This window comes from Lepisma saccharinum, chromosome 11 (genome assembly GCF_977018435.1).
Source record: "Lepisma saccharinum chromosome 11, izLepSacc3.1, whole genome shotgun sequence".
Classification (NCBI taxonomy): domain Eukaryota; kingdom Metazoa; phylum Arthropoda; class Insecta; order Zygentoma; family Lepismatidae; genus Lepisma; species Lepisma saccharinum.
The window spans coordinates 81,692,164-81,716,110 of record NC_139239.1 but is presented as its reverse complement, the minus strand read 5'-3'; the positions used below and the strand labels follow the sequence as shown (position 1 = coordinate 81,716,110).

At 37.4% G+C, this 23,947-nt stretch overlaps 1 protein-coding gene across 1 annotated transcript in view; it reads right to left on the bottom strand.

The window, feature by feature from the left end:
• Positions 1-275: 275 nt before the first annotated feature.
• Positions 276-23,947, bottom strand: part of LOC145995331 (uncharacterized) — a 61,043-nt gene continuing 37,371 nt past the window's right edge. The window contains exons 6-11 of the mRNA XM_083131939.1: positions 22,057-22,092; positions 20,870-21,014; positions 16,909-16,985; positions 5,373-5,403; positions 4,404-4,475; positions 276-362 (exon numbers count right to left, since the gene is read on the bottom strand). Of these exons, the coding sequence (XP_082988065.1) occupies positions 4,453-4,475; positions 5,373-5,403; positions 16,909-16,985; positions 20,870-21,014; positions 22,057-22,092 (312 nt within the window). The 3' untranslated portion in view covers positions 276-362; positions 4,404-4,452. The remainder of the gene's footprint in view (positions 363-4,403; positions 4,476-5,372; positions 5,404-16,908; positions 16,986-20,869; positions 21,015-22,056; positions 22,093-23,947) is intronic.

Below are 23,947 nucleotides of genomic sequence, written 5' to 3'. Positions count from 1 at the left end.
CCCCACTACCGGTTGAAGATCTCCACACCTCTAGGTAGGATTGTGGGAGGGAGACTGGCAGTCAGGAGATAGGCCAAGACCCTTCCAGGGCTGTAGAGCCAGGGGTTATTATTTTTATTATTATGTAAAAAAAATCAATTCATAGTTTTTTTATATTTAGCTATTTCAGATACTTTAATTTTATGTTCCAAACTTTCACCTCATCCCCAACGTTCGTTCAGATCTATTATAGATCTCTCAGGCTGACAATAAAATAATTTCCTGTATTCTTTATTCTATACTTTGCAATCTTTATTATTTTCTTCATTTGAATACATTGTAAGCGAAATGTCCAAGGAATCTTCTGAAATGCTGCTTATTTCCTGAAAGTAAATAGAAATGGGTGTTATTTAAATCATTTAAATTTTGATATATTGATAAAAAAACTAATCAATTGTATTCGGAGTAAAATAAATAACAAACATTTCAGTGATCAAACGGGCACCAAGAAAAATAATATATATATATATATATATATATATATATATATCAATATTAAACATCAAAATATGGATTACAAATGTATGATTTAATTTTTTTGATCCGTTGCAAAGAACTTAAGAAAATCTAATTATATTGTCAGCACAACGTAATCCTGATTTTGTCAATTCATCTCATTGCTGTTTTCCTATTAATTGTTTTCAAGGCAGACTTGCAGTGACGTAAATCAGTACCAGAGTGATGAGTAGGCTATATATTGTTTGTTCTTAGTTTTACCCTATTTAATTAAAAATCATTCCTAATTTGGTTCGTCATTCTTTAACAATTTCTGTTTTGTGTTTACCTCTAACCATTTTTAATTCTTTGAGTTTATTATTATCGTTTCCATGGACTAAAAATTATGCATATTTAACAAACAAATTATTCGACAATAATTTTTATCAAGTCACCAAGAACTTTCATACATACCTACCTTTTAAAGTCTGTTTGGCAACACTGAACATAACTACATGGACTACTATGTTTTATAAAGGTAAGAAGAATACTGTCATTTTTAGTTCATACTTTTTACGAATTTCAAAGGAATAAGTTGTCACTTTATAAAATTATACCGGTACCATTCTAAAGTTCAAATATGAACGCCAGCCCATTGAACGATAGAATTCATTAATTTCATACCTGTTTTCCTACTACTATTCGAAGACTAGAGCAATATTCCATTCTCAATTTCAAACGAGAAAGCATGAAAAATGTCAATAGCAAATACAAAAGCAGATTTAAACATTAGTACAAAACTTCAGAAAATTTATCACTTTAGGGTATTTCGCAGAAAAACTTGATTGAAATTACTTGTGTTTACATTCATGTGACCTAAGTATCATATAAGACGAACGTAGAAAGTTTCTTGTCTTTTCAATATTTTATCATGACATGGGTTTAGTAAATTTCACAAATCCTGATGAAAGCCGAATTTATACGTAAAGTCCGAAAATCAAGTACGCTCTTTACAATCTGAATTTCATCACAACCCTGAGAAGTCAAAATTGATGCAAAAGTAAAAAAGGCAATACTAAACAATCTTCCTTGCAGAGACTTAGAAGTAGTGTCATTCTGTCCATTAATATTTTTGTTCACCTGATATAAGTTTTATTTGATTCCATGAACAATCTAGCAACCAAATACAACACCATGGCTAAGTATAGTAATAATAATAATATAGTAATAGTAATAATAACAATAATAATATGATCTACAGTAATAATAATAGCACTGAAGCAGACATTAAATTAAAATATATACACCTTGCAACAAAATTAAATCAAATATTGTACCCTAAATATCTAAAACCTTTCAAGAATATTGAGTTCAAACTGTAACTACAATAGTTAATTCTGGTGGCAGTCTGTGGGGCTACAAAGTTCAACCTCCTTGTGTGTTTACATATTCTCTAGACAACCTTCGTGGCGGAGTAGTTAGCACAGCGCGCTACGTTACAAAGGATCCCGGGCTCGAACCCCCGCATGGGTGTGCTTTGTGAGTGTATCTTCATCAATTTAATCATATCATCATTCATCCACATATTTGCGATTAGTCAAAAGTGGCAGATAAACCGAATCAATCTAATATATTCCCATTTGAAACGGTAGGCCCAGTTCTGATAAAAGTGGACTTAAAGCAAAAACTCAATTCATGTAAAATAAACATGGGAACAATTTATTTTAGAACAGGCCACATAGTTCTCATTCTCAAAGTAAAATTTCAACAACATTATACTGCCAATGTGAAAAATTCACAAAATAAATTTGATTTTTAAAAATTTTATGGCGAATAAGATAGCTTTTAATTGATTTTTGAAACGTAATTCAGGGACAGATGAGATCTAGATTTCATTCGATCATTTTGCACTCATTTAAAATAGATTTTACTTAGGCTATAAAGATTTTCAAAACGTAATTGGTACCACAATGCAGTGTAATAGGTTCATAGTGGTTTTGATTCTTTTGGGTGAGCTGCATTTTACACCACCCTGTAATAAAATGAAGAAATGTAGTGGAAAATTAAGCTTCCATTTGGAAAATTAAAAAAATTATCTTTCTTATGTTAATGTCGTACAAACAGGTGAATATACATCAGGAAGTAATTGCTGTATACCTAACTACTCACTACTCTCTCTCTCTTTGTACGTATACACGGTTTAACCAAAAGGCAGAAAAGTGATGTAAAACAAGGTAACTAGTTTAAATGTGTGTTCAGTTTTCATTTTACTAATTCTTGCTCTTATTACACTTAACACAAAAGTAGTTTGGTCCGTTCAGCGTAATCTATTCCACGTTTCTTTCATCATGTTACCTTATACACTGCTGGACAAAAAAACCAGACACTTGCATTTTTTGTGATAACGCATAAATTCTGATTTATTTTATTGTTAATAAGTTATATTAGAACAAAACGAAAGTTACAGAAAACTACCAAGAAAAGGAAATCTTAGCAATATTTTTTTAATATTGTTAACTGGTACTGGTGGGTAGAAGCGGGTGTTACCTCCCCGGGCATCAATTACAGCTTGTAACCGCCGTGGCATACTTCGAAAAAGGTTGGCAATCACTTCTTGGTCCAATTGCTTCCATTCTTCTTGAATAGCACGTCTTACCTCTTCAATTGTTTCTGGAAGAATTGCGCGGTTTCTGATATGTCGTTTCAGTTGATCCCAGACGTGCTCTATCAGATTTAGGTCCGGACTTTGTGGTGGCCATTCTAATCGCGTAATCCCAACTTCGTCCAAGTACTCCGTGATAATATTCGCAATGTGAGGATGCGTATTGTCATGCATAAAAACAAAGTCCCGGCCTATGAATGGTGCATATGGTACTACATGATCTGCCAAACATTCTGTAATATACCTGCGAGCTGTCATTGCCTCATTCTCTACAAGAGCCAACTCTGTACGTCCTTGTAAAGAGATACCTCCCCTGGCCATGACGCCACCGCCTCCAAAGGGTGTTATTTCAAAGAGACAACATTGTGAATAACGCTCATTAGGTCTTCTATACAAATGTTCACGCCCGTCTGATGAACGTAGGTTGAATTTTGACTCATCGGAGAATAAAACCTTTTCCCACAGATCCACATTCCAATGTAAGGGTTGTGTAGAGTCTTCGCTTCCGGTGACGTGCTAACAACCTGGAACCTGTATCCGGCCTCCGAGATGATAAACCACTTTCATTCAGTCCTCTACGAACTGTTCGTGAAGAAACCACAGCTCTGTGAACATTTCTCAAACGCTGTGCCACAATATTTGAAGTCGTACGACGGTCTCTTAAAACTATGATACGTATTAACCGATCTTCGCGTGCTGTTGTGCATCGTTTCCGACCAGAACCTGGTCTTCTACCATAGGAACCAGTTGCATCATACCGTCTGAGAGCTTCATGGATAGTACTTCGTGTATTTGGCACCCTAGCAATATAGCGCATACTACGACCATCATCACAAAGAGCTACTGCTTTTACTGCAAGCTAGCAAACTTACAATACACTTGCAAGAAAAACACCAGCAATGAAAATGTCAATAATATCTGTTACTATGGTTACTATGAACCAAAATTCATGGCTCTCTAGACATTAAACAAAATAACATCAACAGGAATTGAAAATCAATAAATTAAAACAAAATTGCATGAAATTAATTTTGAGCCTACTAGGTGTTCCAAATAAGTAAATACGAGTAAATAAATAAATAAATAATAAACGGAAAACGTATGGAAAATGTTCAATAATGAATGTTCAATTTTTCAATACTTAACTGAGAGCGTAATTCATAAGTAATTGCAATTCAGATGTCAAATATTAAGGTGTCCGGTTTTTTTGTCCAGCAGTATATATAACTTCATAATTGCATCTCATGTATTCCTAAATATTGCTTACCGTGTTCATTCTTCCATCACCATCATATTGTCATTCGAATTGTCTTTATTCATGGATGTTTACAGCTTTCAACTGTAAATAAATTAATAACTAATCTTTATAGAAATGATCGAGACAGTAGATGAAAGTATGAATGTGTAAATTAATATCGTATTTATCAAACATCTAGTCGTACTGAATTATCTTTACCACAATTACTATTGAATATCATGAATAAGGTGAATTTATATTCTACAATGTTTTAAAAGTTCCAAGTATGTATTCCAATGTGTTTTTTTTTACGTTTTGCAGGCTCAAATGAATTAAAAAATACCAATCCCTCTGAGGTGTTTAGACACTATGTGTATAAGAACAACATTAGTAAGTAGGTTCTAGTTTGCTGCCTGCACCTCTTACCTAGGTATATAACATGCTTTATTTTAATTAAAACACATTAATGTGTTTATCATGGAAGTTTGTTGCAAATTTAAAAATATCAGCAAAATTTGTAATTTTACCAAGATAGGGAAAATAGTTCTTGGTCCTCTACCTTGAAACAAGTAGTCCAGTTCTTGTTCAGAAAAAACACAAAACCATTATTTGAAAACATGTAGCTTCTACAAAAATTTCTTACGATAGTTACCATAGTTGCAGTTTGAGTACAATATAGCTATTTTAGAACTTTATTTTGTCATTGTAGTCAATGACCTAAAATTGCTTTGTTGTTTATTTTCTTGAACTCCGAAAATCTACTCTAAACAGGCATTTGTAAATACGGTCACATAATGGAAGTCCCCAAAAAAAAAATTGAATATATTTTTCGTTAATCGTGAAACGTATGAACAATTCTTCAGAAATGCAAAACCATACCAGTGATTGATATACATAGTATACAGATACTAGAATAACTGCGCGTTATTAGATTGTTATAAGTTTTCTCTCTCTTTGATAACCTCCCGATAGCATTCAGAAAATTACCATATACTGTACCTTTATCACTTCTAAGCTGTGTCGGGCAATTCTGTAGAAAAGGAAAAACATCAATTAAATAATAATTATTCAATGCATATTTTAAAATGTCCATGTAGATTAAATTTAATACATGTAACTATTCATTCGCTTATGCTTTTTAACAGTAGTAATGATACTGCCCACGCTGATTCATTAAAAATACTACATTTCAATAATAAATTTGAGATATGGCATGTACATCCTTCTCAAAATTAACATAAAAATTCATAGGTACAGAACATTTTAATAATAATGCATCAGGAATGGAACACGACTGGCCTTTCCTCTGTTTCTTTCCAAGAAGGGGAAAATGCAATCTCATCGCATGGATGCCAGGTGCATGTAAGTAACACTATTTTCATGAAAATTTCCAAGTTTCTTTTTTATTTTCAGTAATTGCATGATGTATAGAGTTTCGAAACACACCTTTTGTGGCACTGAAACACCAGCAGTGTTGCCAATGCACAGTCTTAATTTCTAAAAACAACGATTTTCCACGTTCCCCCTTAAAGACGCCTCATCCGATTGGTTATCGGTAGAAATTAACATTTTTTTCACTGCCATAGATGCCGAGCTAATCCACCTAACCAAACTGAAAATTTCCGGCGGCATGTCCGTACATGTGTGTTATGTGCTATTTTTCATGCTTTGTAATTTTTTTTCTACTCGCATATATAAGTTCTGGAGTAGATAACTTTTATAGAAGATGTCGAGAATTCAACAGTTCATGTCACTTTCATTTTCAGGAAACGAAGAGGTTCTCTCAAGGTGTATTCTGGATAACATAGGAAGTTTTCGAGATCTAATCAGGAGAGTGATAGAGTAAATTTTCTATTTTTCGGGAGCTAATGTCGTTCTCATCTTCAAGAATATGAGTGTGCCTCCGTGGCGGAGTGGTTAGCACAGAGTCCTATAAACGCCAGGGGTCCAGTGTTCAAATCCAGGCCTTGGCATAGGAATTCTTTGTGAGTGTCCCTTTATCAATTTCATCATATTATCATATCTTATTCTCATCGTCGCGATTAGCCAAAAAGTGGTAGCAAGCAACGTAAAGTAACCAAATTAATATATTCAAGAATATGATTGAAGAAGTTCTTCTGGTTAATGAGTTCTGGAGAACATTCCAATAATTTGAGACCTAAAGTCACTCTCCTCTTCAGGGACTGAGGTGAAGAGATTCTCTCAAAATGAGAGCCATATGAGAGTTGGAGGAAAGCTACGGCTATTCTAGTTTTGTGAAAAATAAGAGAGGAGTTACTCCCCAGATGACGACCAGATAGATTTTGCAGATATGTCATGTCATCTTCAGAAACTGAAGGGAAGAATTTCTCTAGGGAAATTCTGGAGAAGATTCCAAGATTTCAAGATAAAATGTCACCTGTTCCAGGAACTGCAGTGAAGAACTTCTCTCAGATTAACGACCTCTTGAGTGGAGGAGACTATTCCAAGCTTCCAGGAGCTATTAATGTCACTCTCCTTTTCAGGAACTGAAGTCCTGGCGAGGTCTGTTGAATTTTCTACGTTTTCGGGAGCTAATGTCAGTCAACTGAATTAAATGGACCATATTAGTGGTGACGTAAACAGCACACAATTGAGCACGATTGAGTCCAAGGAAATATAGCACGTGGTTTTGCTCTATTCTCTAGCATTGATTTTTCATGACAAGGGTGTAGCTTTAAGGATTGTGACAGCAGTTATGAAACACAATTGTGATGTTCCTCGTGCATGCATGTAAATATGAGATTTCGGAGAATACGTCGATATACGTCGCATACCTTACAGAGCAAAAGGTAAAGAATAACTGGAATGAGGAAGTCACGCAAATTTAGAGAAAATTCGGCCATTCTGCTTCCGAACACAGTCAAAGCTCAACCGAGGTCAACATCGTAGCCAATGAGAGTGACCCTGCCGATGCGGATGATGGGAGTCAGAAGCCTCGTTGCAGTCACTGGCTGCGGTTTCGGGTCGGAACCGGGTAGGAGCATTCGCTTTATTCGATTTCTTACTCCAGTTATTCTTTACCTTAACCTCTGTAAGGTATGTGTAATATATACAGGGTGAGTCAGAATTCCTATTACACACTTCTAGGAGTTGTAGAGGGGAGTTAGTAGATCAAGTTTTGATAAGGAACCCATGTCCGAAAACGTACCGTTTTTGTACTACACAGATGACAAGATGACATAATTTCACATCTCCCGCTTTACCTGCGTCACTACAAGAGCTGCTCAATGTGGCGACCCTGAAGGTAATTGCAAACAGTGTTACATACGAAGGATCTTTGTATACACACGCTCAAAAATACCTGGTGTGTGCTGAATCGTGTCTGCTGCAGCCAGAACTCGTGCAACCAGTCTTCCTCCGACGCTACAGGAGCCTCATAAACAAGACTCTTCATGTGGCCACGTACGAAAAAGTTAAGAGGAGTTAGATCCGGCGATCGTGGTGTCCAAGGAGTTGGTCCACCGCAACCTGTCCCCGTATGCTTGATTGAGATGTTGACGGACGTCATGGGAAAAGTGTGCTGGTGCCCTATCATGTTGGAACCATATGTGCTGGTAAATGTGCAGCGGCACATCGTCCAAGAACTGCACCAATACTTCTTGCAGTAAGATCAAGTACCTCGGACCCGTTAGGCGGCCCGGAAGAAGGTACGGCCCAATCAGACGACCATCGATGATACCAGCCCATACATTGATGCTAAACCGTTGCTGAAATCCATGAGAATGTATTACACGAGGATTTTCGTCATCCCAAACGCTGCTCTTGCACACTTTCATGTGACGTGCAATGGTGCGAGTACTCGTCAGTTAGATGAAGGACCTCCTCTTCAACGTCGAGAGTGCGGCATGTCCGTGGAGCACCACAGTCGGCCCTCTTAACTTTAAAGTTACCTGTTTCTCGCAGCCGTTGCTCTAATCGGGCAAAAATGGTATGTGATGGAGTGACACGATGAGGAAAACGCTCTGCCTACAGACGTTGCGCAGCTCTACTATAACGTCCAGCTTCATTGAGGTATTTACCATAAAGCTCCTTAAAGGTAAGTTCCTTAGATAATCTAGCTTTTTCTTCTACAGGATTATATCCTTAGGCGATTTAACTAACTAACTCTCTAGCCTTCTTAAACCCGAAGGTTCATGGCTGCAGCAACACAGGCCTTCTATATCTCCCTATCTTGAGCAAGATCTATATACTCTTTTCCATCCCTACCGATTTCCTTTAGGTCCATCTCAACGTTGTCCCTCCATCTTCGTCTCGGCCTTCCTACAGGTGTCTTACCATCAGGTTTCCCAACAAGAATCCTGTGAACTCCTCTTTCCTCTCCCATTCGTGCCACATGGCCTGCCCACCTAAGTCATCTTGATTTAATTATTCTAATAATATCTGGACATGAATACAAATTATGTAGTTCCAAATTATGTAACCTTCTCCACTCACCTGTCTCCTCATCCCTTTTAGGTCCAAATATTTTCCTAAGGATCTTATTTTCAAATATTTTCCTTAGGCGATCTCACCTTTTAATTCACAACATGTCGGTGTTCTCGGCAAACGTGTATTCAACCATACTGTACTGTCTTCCGCACCGACTGAATAGCAACTGACGTGAAGGTTGAAGCACACCCGATACTAAACAGCGAACTGTCTGCAGCCACGACTGAATAGCAACTGACGTGATGGTCGAAGCACACCTGATTGTAAACAACGAACTGTCTGCAGCCACTACTGAATAGCAACTGACGTGATGGTCGAAGCACACCGGATAGTAAACAGCGAACTGTCTGCAGCCACGACTGAATAGCAACTGACGTGAAGGTTGAAGCACACCGGATAGTAAACAGCGAACTGTCTGCAGCCACGACTGAATAGCAACTGACGTGAAGGTTGAAGCACACCGGATTGTAAACAACGAACTGTCTGCAGCCACAACTGAATAGTAACTGACGTGATGGTCGAAGCACACCGGATTGTAAACAACGAACTGTCTGCAGTCACTACTGAATAGCAACTGACGTGATGGTCGAAGCACACCGGATTGTAAACAACGAACTGTCTGCAGCCACGACTGAATAGCAACTGACGTGAAGGTCGAAGCACACCGGATTGTAAACAACGAACTGTCTGCAGCCACGACTGAATAGCAACTGCCGTGAAGGTCGAAGCACACCGGATTGTAAACAACGAACTCTCTGCAGCCACGACTGAATAGCAACTGACGTGATGGTCGAAGCACACCGGGTTGTAAATAACGAACTGTCTGCAGCCACGACTGAATAGCAACTGACGTGATGGTCGAAGCACACCGGATTGTAAACAGAGGACGTTGGAAGCAACACACATGACATCAGGTGACGGAAGACGTCGCCCTCCGTCAATGTGGGTTGCCTACCGTGAAGCGGGAGATGTGAAATTATGGGAACTTGTCTCAAAACGATACGTTTCCGGACATGGGTTCCTTATCCAAACTTGATCTACTAAGTCCCCTCTACAACCCCTAGAAGTGTGTAATAGGAATTCTGAATCACCCTGTAGATGTATTCTCCGAAATCGCATTTTACATTGATGTACTATACACATTACAGTTTTGTTTTATACCTGCTGTCATAATCTTTAAAGCTACCTCCTGTGATGAAAAATCCAATGCTAAATAATAGACCAAAACCATGTGTTATCTTTGTTTGGACTCAATCGTGCCCAGTGACGTCACAACAATAAGGTCCATAGCTTCTCTCGGGTTAACAACCAGGGGAGTTATGAAGAAGATTTCCATATTTTGAGATCTGATTAAAATCTCATTTTCTGGAACTGGAGTAAGGATATTCTATCGAGATGAGTTCTGAAGTAATTTCCAAGAATTTCGTGGCTCTTGTCACACTTACATTCAGAAGTGAAGAGCTTCTCTCGTATGATATATCAGCTGATTTCTGGAGAAAGTTCCAAGCTTTCTCGACGTAATGTCACTCTCATATAAGAAATGAAGTTAAAAGCTTCTCTCGAATTAACCACACGAGTTTTGCATAAAAGTCTGCTCTTTACGTAGCTAAAAACGCTCTCATCTTCAGGGATTTTAGTAAAGATATTCCATCGGTTTAACGTCCAGGTGAGTTCTGGAGAATTTCCCATACTATCGAGAGCTCTTTCCACTTTCACAGTCAGTAACTGAAGTGAAGAGCTTCTCTCGAATGGAATATCAGGTGATTTCTGGAGTAAATTCCAAGCTTTCTGGCCTTAATATCTCTCTCATATAAGATCTGAAGTCAAAAGCTTTTCTGGAATTAACCACATGAGCTCTGCATAATTGTACAATCTTTAGGTTGCTAAAATCACTCTTAAGGGACTTTAGTAAAGATATTCTATCGGTTTAAAGTCCAGGTGAGTTCTGGAGAATTTTTCAAACTATCGAGAGCTCTTTCCACTTTCACACTTTCAGGAACTGAAGTTAAGAGCTTCTCTCGAATGGAATATAAGGTTATTTCTAGAGAAAGTTCCAAGCTTTCTGGACTTAATATCTCTCTCATGTGAGATCTGAAGTCAAGAGTTTCTCTGGGATTAACCAGACGAGGTCTGCATAAATGTACAATCTTTATGTAGCTAAAATCACTCTTCAGGGATTTTAGTAAATATATTCTTTCGGTTTAACGTCCAGGTGAGTTCTGGAGACTTTTCCAAACTTTCGAGAGCTCCTTCCACTTTCACAGTGAGGAACTGAAGTGAAGAGCATGGAATATCACGTGTTTTGTTGAGAAAGTTCCAAGCTTTCGGAAGTTAGTCCTGTCATTATCAGTAAGTTTGAAGAACTCTCCGATTAAAGAGCAGATGAGTTCTGGAGAATATTCCAATTTTTCTGGGTCTAATGTCAGTACATTCTTCAGAAACTGATGTGAAGAACTCTCCTTTAATGACTACGTGAGTTTTAGTAATTTTTTATAATTTCGAAAGCTATTTTAATTCTCAAATTAAGGAATTGAAGTAAAGACGTTCTCTCTACTTAAAGGTTATGAAAATTCTGGAGATATCTACAAGCTGTCGGAAGCTCATGTTACAAATTCAGAAATTATAACAATTGATTTCTCTAAGATGTCTCTAAGATCAGTAGAATTGTAAAGAAGATTCAATCTTCGGAGGGCCAGCATCATTCTCTTCTTCTGTTGAAGGAACTGCAGAGATATAATTGTGAACTTGCCACACAAAAGTTTAGTGTTCCTACAGGAATTAATATAAACAGTCATATTGCGACAAACCTCATTCATATTGTCACCTATTTCCTACATGGTTACTGGTGTGACATTTGAACAGTGGCTTGACTGATTGATTGATTTCGTTTATTTTATTCACTTTTCTGCAACTTCTGGCTAATCGCGAAGATGGCGATAAGTGATGACGTGATGAAATTGATGAAGGGACACTCACAAAGAACATCCATGCCCAGTCTGGATTTTTTTTTTTTATTGGGCACATGTACGAGGGTCACTATTTATATTTTGAGCCTAACAATGAAAAACAGGAATTTGGCATTGAAACTGCTTTATTGTTTTTCGAAGTATTCTCCTTTATGGTCAATACACTTTTGAATTCGTTCGAACCATTTGTCAAAGCAGTTTTTCCAATCTTCTTGAGACACCTCCATAATATGGTTTTTGAACGCATCAACGGCGTCTTCCGCCGACGAAAATCGTTGTCCACGCAATTTATTCTTGACATTCGGGAATAAGAAGAAGTCATTGGGTGCCAAATCAGGACTGTACGGCGGATGACCCATCAATTCTATTTTTTGACTGTTCATAAAGTCGGTTGTTAGACGAGATGTGTGACAGCTGGCATTGTCTTGATGAAGAATGATCCGACGGCGTTTGCTTGTTTTCCGTATTTGACCGAAGACCTTTGGCAAACAAATTGTTGTGTACCATTCAGAGTTGACCGTTCTACGTTCCTCTAAAGGCACATTTGCCACATGACCAGTTTTCCCGAAAAAACAGGCGACCATTTGTTTCGATGTGCTTCGAGCGCGAACAATTTTTGTTGGATTGGGTTCATCTTGAAACACCCATACAGTCGACTGCTGTTTACATTCCGGCTCATATGCATATATCCATGATTCGTCACCTGTTACAATCTTATATACGTGTTTCGAAGCACCACGATTGTATTTATTGAGCATTTGTTTGCACCAATTGACGCGAGCGTCTTTTTGAGTTACTGTCAAATTGTGTGGGATCCAACGAGAACATACCTTTCTCACAGCTAAATGATCATGTAATATTTTATATATGCTGGTGGAACTAATGCCTATGGTTGCCTCAATCTCACAGTATGTCACATGACGATCTTGCAGTATTAGGTTTTGCACAGCATCAATGTTTTCTTGAACAACAACCGATTTTGGACGACCTTCGCGAATCTCGTCGGTGAGCGAATGGCGGCCACGATTAAACTCGTTATACCAGCGTTTCACAGTGGCAAAGGATGGGGCTTCATCGCCAAATGTGGAAGTAAGTTGATCGATGCACTCTTGTCTTGATAATCCACGTCGAAAATCGTAAAAAATCATTGCACGAAAATGTTCACGAGTTAATTCCATTTTAATGTTGTCGCGCAATCTCCAAGGCAACATAAACAACACAAATGAAGCTATTGACAAAACATTTGAAGTACGTTATGGTCAATAATGCCAGACGATTCCGTGCAAACGTCAAATCGCGCCTAACTTCAATCAGTGTTGCCAAGGCTCAAAATATAAATAGTGACCCTCGTATAGCTTCATGCTTGATTGATTGATTGATTGATTTAGTTTATTTTACTTCGCGTTTTGTGCCTCTTGGCTAATTTGCGAAGATGGGGATGAGTGATGAAATGATGAAATTGATGAATGGACATTCACAAACAACCAAGCCCGACCGGGATTCGAGCCCGGGACCCTTGGCGTCGCAGCGCGATGTGCTAACCACTCGGCCACAGGGTCGGGCAGCTTCATGCTTGCAAATGTCATCAATGAAAGACTAAACAATACCAGAACTATTTGTTCCTGTTGGCTGAAAAAGTAATGAGAAGAAATTTAGTGGTAAAGTTCATGGGTCTGGAATATGTAGACTACTTTTCGATCTTCTATTTTCGTCATTATCATCATTAAATTACTTTGCAAAAAGACGGGGCTAGTGACTTTTTTTTCGGAAGTTCATGTACATACGAGAACTACCAACTTTAATTTATTTCAAAACTCTTCTATAAAGAACAGTTCAATTTTCTGGCTGTGAGCAAATGTGTTATACATGTGTTGCAAAATACAACAAATCACAAGAGATGAAAATTTAATACAGCAGACAAGGAAACAAGCAAACTCAGCAAAGATATTCCATGAGGAATGTTTGTGAGCATATGTGTTAGTGGCGGCTTCTTCCTATTCACACAGTCGCACTTGCACAATTAATTTTTTAGAGCTATCCATTGAATTGCATCTCCCTCAAAACATCAAATGTTCCCACGTCACATCACCTCCCATTTGCTTCCATGCGTGAAGCTGTTCGTGCCAAAACTTTATATTGAACTATCCCAAGGCATGTTTTGCATCCCTCTTCCGTCATGCCATTTGACGCAATCGAGGGTAGCCCATGCATTATTACAAATTAAGGTGTTTTTTTTTTCTAAGTCCGTGTACGAAAAGTGCAAGACCGTACTTGAAACGAGCATACTTCTAGAATGGTCCCGCAGTTCAGTCTTGAAGGCTTGGACTTGGAAATGATCTTTCGAATTACACTTCAACTGTAACGCCTCATATGATCAGTGGATAAAACTAAGAACACACCGTTTTTCCCGCGTTATAAACACTTATCCTTTGCTTTGGAAATCACATAGCATTTTAAAAGGTTCCTACCCTCACAATTCCACACAATAAAAGGACTACAACTAACACCTGGCTGACTTTCGAGTTCCATGATTTCAAAAAAATTAACAAAAAGGGAGCAAGTGTGCATTGACGCTCACTGCTTGCTGCGGACTCAAATTCTCGTTTAATTGGCGCTTTCGAACTGCACTAGGTGACGTCACTTCTGACAAGACCAAACTTCAAACATCTTTCGGACACATCCTATGAAATGTAAAATTTCCTCACCTTGCTCCTAGCATGGCAGGGGCAAAAACCCCGCGAGCGCATGATGTTTGCCATGAACACGAAGGGAAGTATATTGAGGGTAGAGGGGAGAAATAACTGACAGCGAAATCGAAATTGTAAAACATGTATTGCATTATATAAAGAAATATTGTATTTTGCCGGCCAGTTTTGGGTGAACATGTTTTCCTCTTTCTGCGAGAGAAAATACTATTCTTAGGACCTACATATAAAGAGAACAGAAGAACTTTGCTGAAAAAGCAGAAGTTTGATGTTTTGCAGCGAATGGCTGAAAAAGAGCAAGATCAATTATTTCTTAATCTTGTTTTTGGGAGCGGAGTGACAGGTTGCAAATAGCATAGGGCTTTGACATATGCCAATTCATGGCGTGTAGTCACTCGGTACTTCATGAAAGTGACTGTACGTTTAAATTCCATTTGAGATGACATGTTGAAAGAGGCAAAGTTGAGAATATTTCAGAATTGTTGGTGTCGTTTGGAGTACGTCTATTTGATGAACCTGAGAAGAAATGGAGTGGCTTTCGATTTCAATTTCCATTAAAATGACCTATTCTAGTAGATTGGTGGGATGTCATGGTGAGATCTGGCGTTTCTTGGATGAAAGAGACAGAAAACCATATACTAATTCGATGCATTCGTCTTTGTGATGTCATTGAGGTAAGGATCGCTTTTTCAATATCGGACACGTTGTAAGGCCATCTCGGTCGGAATGAATTTCCCTGATAAAGCTCATGGAAAAATGCATCGTCGATCTACGAGTAACTTGAAAAATGTTAACGGTTTGGACGTAAATTCGTTGAAAATGTAGTCCCGGGTTCCAATCCCGGCATCAATTTATCATATCATAACTCACCTTCATCGTCGCGATTAGCCAAAAGTGGTAGAAATGCGAAGTAAAATAAACCAAATCACTCACTCTGTGGATTTGCGAAAAAGTACAGTCCCTACCAAAAGTTTAAAACCACCAACTTTGAATGCAAATGAATCCTGACCGAAAGTTTTTGGTACAAATATGGAGTGAAATTGTATGGAAGTAATATAGTGTGTGAGGCATACATTGTCGAAAAAATATTGATATACGTCTTGTAGTTCTTGAGATAAGAAAGTGGAAAATCAAATTTCTTAACTGAAAAATCCAGCAGTTTGAAGTACAGATGAATCTGTATACACGTAACCGACTTCGTTATGACAGTACTGAATTTTTTCCAGTATTGTGAAACATAAACGAAGGTTTTGGAGCAAAAGAAAAAGAAAAAAGAAACATTCTCGTGTTTTATTTTTTTTTCTAAAATTCGCAAAATAAAAAAAAATACAGCGAAAACTGAGAGGTCTTCAGATAACAATATCTTCCTCAGCGACTGCGCTGGAGTGAAAAAATTTTATCAGTCATTAGTTGAAATGTGTGTCAATAGATGGCGCAGAAAGACATAACTCGAGTAGCAGCATTGTGCAAGTCCAAACCTGTTTTCGTTACGCTTGATAATAAACAGGCTGTTTGAATCGTAAGCTACGTGATAATGGGGGGGAAAATCTGTGCCCGTGGCCGTGAAATGGCAAATAATTGGTATGTAGAGATGCAATAGGTCTCATAGAGAAATTGCAGTCACATTGAATGTGAGTAAAACCTGCGTGGCGAACACAATAAACAAATTCAAGCAGCAATGTACAGTGGTTGATCAACCACGCTGCGGCCGCCTCAGGATAACTTCTGTACGCGAGGACAGGATTATGAATGCCAGAAATTGGTCCGCAGCATGAGAAAAGGTGTGCAAATGTGCTTGAAACTTAAAGGTGGACCTATTGACTATTAAAATTTCACACTTCATTCATCTAATTTCAGGAGAAATGTTTGTTTCCAAGTATATTTTCAAAGTTCAGATATGACTTTACAAATTGTACCTTTAGTTGCATCTATTAGTTATAAGTGCATTAATATGCCCTTATACTTTCTTCATCTTGATGTACCAATTTTGTATTAAAGTGTTTATTTCATGAAAAGCATTCGCTTTGTACTTCTTCTGTTTGTCTGAAAAACACATGACAAGGTGGTCTTAAACTTTTGGTAGGGACTGTAGTAGTCTAAAAATGCAATTTTCGATGTGTGTATGGATATGAGTGTGTGTGTGAGAGAGGAGGAAAGAGATAGAGCGGGGAGAGAGAAAGAGAGAGGAGAGATAGAGAGAGAAATTTTTCCATTGTTTCAAACTTGTGTCCAATACAGTGGACTCAGGCTAGGTTCATTTTATGAGTTTTACCTCCTTGTTTCTGTACCACAAGGAAGTCCATCCAAGACTAATTGTGCATCCACTACTTAATATAGTACAAATTACCCTGCAACTTGACTGTTCCTTAACCCTGTTCAAATGAATTAAGAAATAATGAAGTAAAACACACGTACCTCTATCAGACGATCTCCTAAACATGACATTATCAAACGTAATACAATCTTCTTGTCCTCAGGTGAATCGGGTCGATCTACGATAAAGTGAAAAGTTCAGTTAAAATTGTGACCTGTTTCCTAATAAGTAGATGTGCACTGTTACTAGGAATTTTCGTCTCCATTGTTGAACCCATACTGTTCAACAACAATGCAACTCACCGCCTCGATGGAAGAGTGCGTTGGCTAGTGACGTCTACCGAACTCGCTCTGAAGGTTTCAGATTTGAATCCTAGGTTTGACACCGTGAGGAGGACCAAAAGTGGTAAAAGTTGTAAGTGCCAAATGCGAAAGTGTTGGGAAATCGCATCGTTCACCAAATCAGCCCGTAAGGACGTTCACACTAGTGACCTCTTTACACGCCCTTTGAACTACTTAGAGGACTACCAGCCACTTTTCACGTTTACCACATTATAAAGCATGGCACATTTCACAGTTTAACGTGGAAAACGGTGTTTGAATTCTTGTGGCACTTACAGCGTTTACAATTTTAGTCTTCAGTTCACCTTAATCAGTTTAATCAATCTTCATTAATTTTCATTGATGCAATTTGCTAGAAGTTATTAAAAATGACAATCAAAAATAAGAAAAACATAAACATTGTCACTGGCATATACTGGTGACATATGCCTAAAATAATACGCATAAAAACGTGGATTTAACAGGGGCAAGTCCCTTCCTCCCAAGCGATTACTGGGTATTATGAAAAGTCATGATATCGATATATCTTAACGAATAAATAAAGTTCGTGCAACATAAAATAGAAAAAAATAGAATAAATGAAATTCATAGATCGGAATTTTGCATACTCTTTACATTATGTAAATCAAAGGTTGCTTAATAATAATAACAACATGCTTACCTACATGTCGCCTACACACAGTCTAAAATATAAAGGCATATTTCCTAAAACTTTTTTTAAACTTTATTGATAAGAATAATGTTTATGCAATTGGAAAACGCTTTCTTGTTAAATAAACTGAAGAAGAGACAAGAATATATTATAAGAAATTGTCTTGGCAAAAAGGTTTCCAAACAAATATTTTGTATAGTAACACATTATTTTTAGAGTGTACACTGTGGGGAATACTATACTAATCTTAAGGTAGAAATATTTTTGTGCTTCTCTAAACATAGGTCTCGAAGTCTACCTCGGACACTACTTGCCAAAAGTAAGATATAAACCAATCTGGCTCACGCCGGTTTGAACTCAGATCATGTGAGAAGTTAATGGTCGAACAGTCCATCAAATTTGAAATTCTACACCCAAATGATATCTTAATTCAACATCGAGGTAACATGAAACAACAAAACGTAAATCTTGAAAATGATAACAAGTCTACTCTCATCATTTTGTTATTGGGAGAAGTAATGCAATTTCTATAAATTGAAATGTATAGGAATAATCATACTACGTCTACGAAATGTCAATATCATGCTGTAAATTATTGTGTACATTGTTACAATTGTTTTGAATTTTTTGTGAGTCAGAAACAGTTGCTTGACACAAAGAAATAGAAAACACATCATTAATGAACGGTTTCTTTGATTGCAGTGTCACTATCACTAATGCTTCACGTTAATTTTCATAGAATTGTGTATACTCTTTATATTATGAAACAAATGGTATTTAAATGACTGCGTATGAAACCAGCTATATAATGTGGTTATACCTTTCGATCCAGTCTGTACAACTTTTCCTTGAGCAGAAAGATTTAAAAACTTTTTCTTCCTAAACATCAGGGTTTTCCTACTAACTGATGTCGACTCTCCAGTCACAGAATGACTTAGAATTAATGAATATAATGTAAATAGGAGACTCCACTTCTCAGCAGAAAGCTTATAGATTTTCTTGTAAAAGAGTTGAAGTACTTTCAGCAGACAATATTACTAGGTTAAATCAAAAAGTAAGTTACACCCGACCCATGTTCCTGTACTAAGAGAGATAAAATAATCACGCTTGGTGGCAACACTGTCTGGAATATTTTCTTCACACACCAGAAGCGGCCGTACTTCAGCTGGTTTAGTATGCGAGTAGTCACAGTGTGAGTATGACGCGTCGTATAGAGGTGGCGTCCAACATTGAGGTGCGCTCCGTCTTCCGATTTTTGTGGGCACAAAGGCATAATCGGAGTAAAATCCATCGCCAAATTGTCGACGTGTGAGAATGCGATGTCACGCCCCATGATCGCAAAATGGTGCCAGATGTTCGAAGAGGGAAGATCGAACGTGAACGACGAACCGCGTGTCGGGCGGCCTGCAACTGTGAACACTATCGACAACGCGGAGCGTGTGAATGCAATCATTGTTGCTAACCGCCGCGTGAAAATGAGAGAGATTGCAAGTGAACTGAACATATCCTATAGCAGTGCGTCTATGCTGATTCGTGATCAGATTGGTATCGTAATCTGTGCTCTCGCTGGGTGCCGCGCTTGTTAACCGACGGGCACAAAAATCAACGTTTTGATGCTGCGCTGTCATTTCTTCGGCATTATTTCACGGATGGTCCGCAGTTTCTGACCAAATCATCACAGGAGATGAGTCCTGGATGCACCAATACACTCCCGAGACAAAGAGGGCATCCATGGAATGGAGACACAAGGATTAGACACGACCAAGAAAGCCAAAACCTGTCCAAACGGTTCGAAAGGTCATGCTGACGATCTTCTTCGATTCCGAAGGCGTTGTTTACAGTGAATGTGTGCCCCGAGGAACAACAATCAATGCCGCAACATACTGTGAGACTTTAAGGAAGCTGAGAAAAGCCATTAAAGATCGATTTGGCACTATGTGATTACCACCTTTTCGGTCCTCTCAAACAAGACCTAGGGGGTCAGCGTTTCGCGTCGGATGAGGAAATGCAGGAAGCTGTCTCAAAGTGGTTCAAAGAAATTGGACGGAATTTTTACACACAAGGAATCTAAGAGCTGGTCACACGATACTGGAACACCTTGGTGACTATGTTGAAAAAAGTTAAATGTTCATGCGTTTTCGTCCAATATTTTTTTTCTAATGTGTTTTGTTTGTTTTTTACAGGGGGTGTAACTTACTTTTTGATTCACCCATGTATTTTTCAAAGCACTTAAGAAATTAAATAGAATGTCGTTTAATAGATTCTGTCAATCGGAATTTATTTTACTGCAACTTTACTTCATTTCTACTTCTTATTGTCTTGAACATAAATAACATAGGGGCTTGTCACACTACAAAACTGACAACTTTCACAGCGTGTAGAAGACATAAGGCGAACAAATTTTCATGGTAATGTTTTGTTCGTTGAGGCCTCGTTTTCAATTACGTTGAAAAATTGGAAGTGTCTCTCCAATATGTATGCAGCCCTATTCAGTAGCTTCGTGGTTGCCACTGGCATTTACTTTTACTACAGAATAAGATTCTAAAGGCGAAAATACGCTATACAAACAATATCAGAGACATTGTCACGATGACATTGGCACAGGAAACGATATTGGATATGGATATTGCGAAAGAAAACTTATGGAAATTTTAAACTTGCAAATCTAGTTATTACCTCTTCGTGTGTGGAATTTATAGATGACCAGAAATATGCAGGCCCTGGAAAATAAGTTATCTGGGTACCTGGATTTCGGTTCAAATTATGGTACCAAAATTTCGTTTCCGGATCGGGTACGCGATTTCAGTAAAGTGTCTTAATACCTGATTTTCAGGAACATGCTACCCAAATCTCGGTTCCAAATATGTATACTTTTTTCGATTGCTGATAGAGGTTCCTCGTTCTCACCGGATCCGGATATATTTTTGGCAATTCCTAATGTTTGATGTGTGGCATAAAATTTCAATTTCAAACAGAATCTCTTCTGATATCCGTTAACAGTAGGGAACTAATTTATTATTACGTATTATTTACATTACACTTAAATGTACAACATTATGTATTCATTACCTGCACCTTCCCATCCTTTCTCTACTTCTGTGAAACAGCTATCGACAGATTCCTTAACTGTGGAATCCCAATCTTCGTCATTGTTCAGGCACTTCATTATGAAATCAGACATCTTTCCTCTGTCGGCAAAACCGTCTTTATTTAACTGAAAAATTAACAATAGGCCTAATAAGCAATCGAAATCGGTAAATGTGAAACAAGGAGTAAAAGTGTTCCTCGGGACCTTTGGTCTAGGTCAAATTTTAGAATTCCATCTAGAGCTTTTTATACTGTTGTCTATGTATCTGCGATAGAAACTAGACTTACGGTTCCAAGAAACCATCAGAGATATCTTGACAATAGCAAAGATTCACTTGAATGTTCTAGAATGAATTATGAACCAAAAGTTAATCATTAGAAATAATCAAGTGTTTTTTCAAGAGAACATATTTTTTTTCGAAAACGTCCTTAATGTTACAATTATAACTCTGGAAATAAGGGTTGAATTTGAAAGATCAACTTACTGCGACAAGAAACTTGAAAATAAAACTAGGTGATACTTAAATGTATACAAATACTCTGTACACAAAAAACTCAAAATGTAATCCTTTGCAAATTATAATTTTGAAATTGGTTCTTTCTTAACTACCTCATATAATAAAGCATTTATCAATTTTATTAAATAAATATTTAGTTATATGGTTTGTCGAGAACTGTCCAAAAGTATAATAAATATTGTAATATTCGTTGTGTATTTTTAGTTTTATTAGACATAATTAACAACTTGTTAATGTTGCAGGACTCCATGGTCACGAGATGAAGGAGCCTATCATCTCCTCTACCTCTGAAAAGTTATACCCTGTCCCAGCTAACTGTGGAGGAAGGCCGCGCATAGCGTCAGAGAAGCGAAGGAAATCGAGTGGCCAGAGCGAAGCAGTAAACGCTGCTGGGAAGGCTGGTAACTGCAGTCGCTTTCCCCAACTCCACGCAATTCAGTTCCTCTTACGTGTTCATTGGTGGAGCCGTCTCGCGTCACTACTTGCGCAGATACTTGATTTCGTTTGCCTGCTCTACAGTTAGCTGAGACAGAGTATACGTTTCTTCAGGTAAAAGTAGTAGCAAATAACTGCTATGAAATCATTGTTTCCAAAAACTGAGATTTTTTTTCCAAATGGCTTTAAGAAATAATGTTTAAATAGTACACTTACCACACCGTTTTTCTCCAGATAACACTCTTCTAAAGACTGAAATAAGAAACATATACGTATATTTTAGAGTTCAACGATTGCATTTAATTTAATTTGTAACTCCTTTAATTAAAGTAAGTACGTAGTTACATATGTGAGTGTGAGTTTGTTTGTGTGTGTGTGTGTTCGTGTGTGTATATATTACCACAGATAAACGTCTACGTAGATGTTACTTAAACACATGCAAGTATTGGGCTACTAGTAGTTGCCCATCGACACACGTTGCACACGTACGTACATGCATTTGAGAGCAATCACAAGCATTGTGTACACATAGTAATAGTAATATTAAGTTCTTAAAGAGTAATACATGAATTTAGAATTTTAGAAAGTAAATAATTCGAAAACATTACAGAGCCTTAAATATGGTTGTATATACGAGTATTATTAAATTTTAGTATTTTTAACTGTTTTAACATTTCTGAATTTAACTCTATGGTTTCAAAAATTTTCAATGCAATTTTAGAACATTATTGCATTGCTTATACAGATTTTACTTTGATAATTCAAATACAATCATCTATTTTATTGTAATAGTCACAACTTTTCCCTGTCTAGACCAGAATTTGATCAAATAAGAGCAACGTGTGAAACAATGTCTGTAGTGAGTATGTTGTCGATTGAGTAATTTGATTTGTTCTTGGATAATATATTTGTAGAAAATCAAATTCAGAGAAACTGATACATACATACATACATACATATAGACCTAGTGATGAGTCCGTGCAATATACCTATATAATTAAATAACAAAAATGTTTTGTTTTTTTCAGAATTTAGATTGTACATTCCTGGTGTGATGCATTCGGTGCAACAGTGATGTAATTCATCTCAATTGTCACATGCAGTGCAAAACAAGAGCTACTTAGAAAATAGAAACTAAAGAACATTTCGAAGAAAACTTGCATTGATAAATAATACATGTTAAAGTGTGCATGTCGCAAAACTAATTCTTATCGACTCTTTTTGTTGACTTGGTTTAGCATAAAGAAATGGATCAGACCACTGTGGGGCAGAACCGTTTTTTTGTAAAAATAAAAAAAATAATAAATAACTAAAGCAAAGTGCTCCCCTGTGCTTTGCACCACGCCCTGAAGGCGTTTAGGGGGTGTGGAGTTAATGTCAGATTAAAAATTATAGATACTCGAGTTTGAGCTCCAATTAAAAATTAACCAGTAGACCTACATTAAAAAGAGTTACTACATCAAAATTTAGCTTATTCAATTCTCCGTTCATCTATGCTAACCATTTTTTTCTAGTTTGTCTTCTATTTTTTATCGTTGTGAGAACAAAAAAGTGCCGCTTTTTTCGGGTCTTGCAAACGATCGCTCTCTTTGAAATTCTATAAACAAAAAACGGGTGGTCCGTTCGTGATGCAATTTTGGTACGGTGCAGACAGAAAGGTTTTAAACACAATTTGTAATTTTCAGATTTTAAAAATTTGTTAAAAAATCGTTATTTTAAATTTTGAGAAACAACTTTTTCTTAGTATTGGTTAGTCCTACAAATACAACATTGGTCTTGTTTTGAAGCTCTTTGCATCTGTTTTTAAAATAAATTGTCATTATTAATTCACATTGATAGACCGATTTTATACATTCAACGGATTAATGTTGTATGCGGAACGTCGCAACACGTACATCGACTCGCAGCGAAAGCGTGATCACCACGGTTCAACGGACATCGCTGTGTACCGTGTTGCCGTGTCCCATGTACATCTTTACTCCGTTCAATAGAAATATGAATAAAATCGGTTTCGCAATGTGAATTGACAATGACAATGGATATTGGAAACAGATGGAAAGAGCTTCAAAACAAGACCAATGTTGTATTTGGGACTGCCCAATACTAA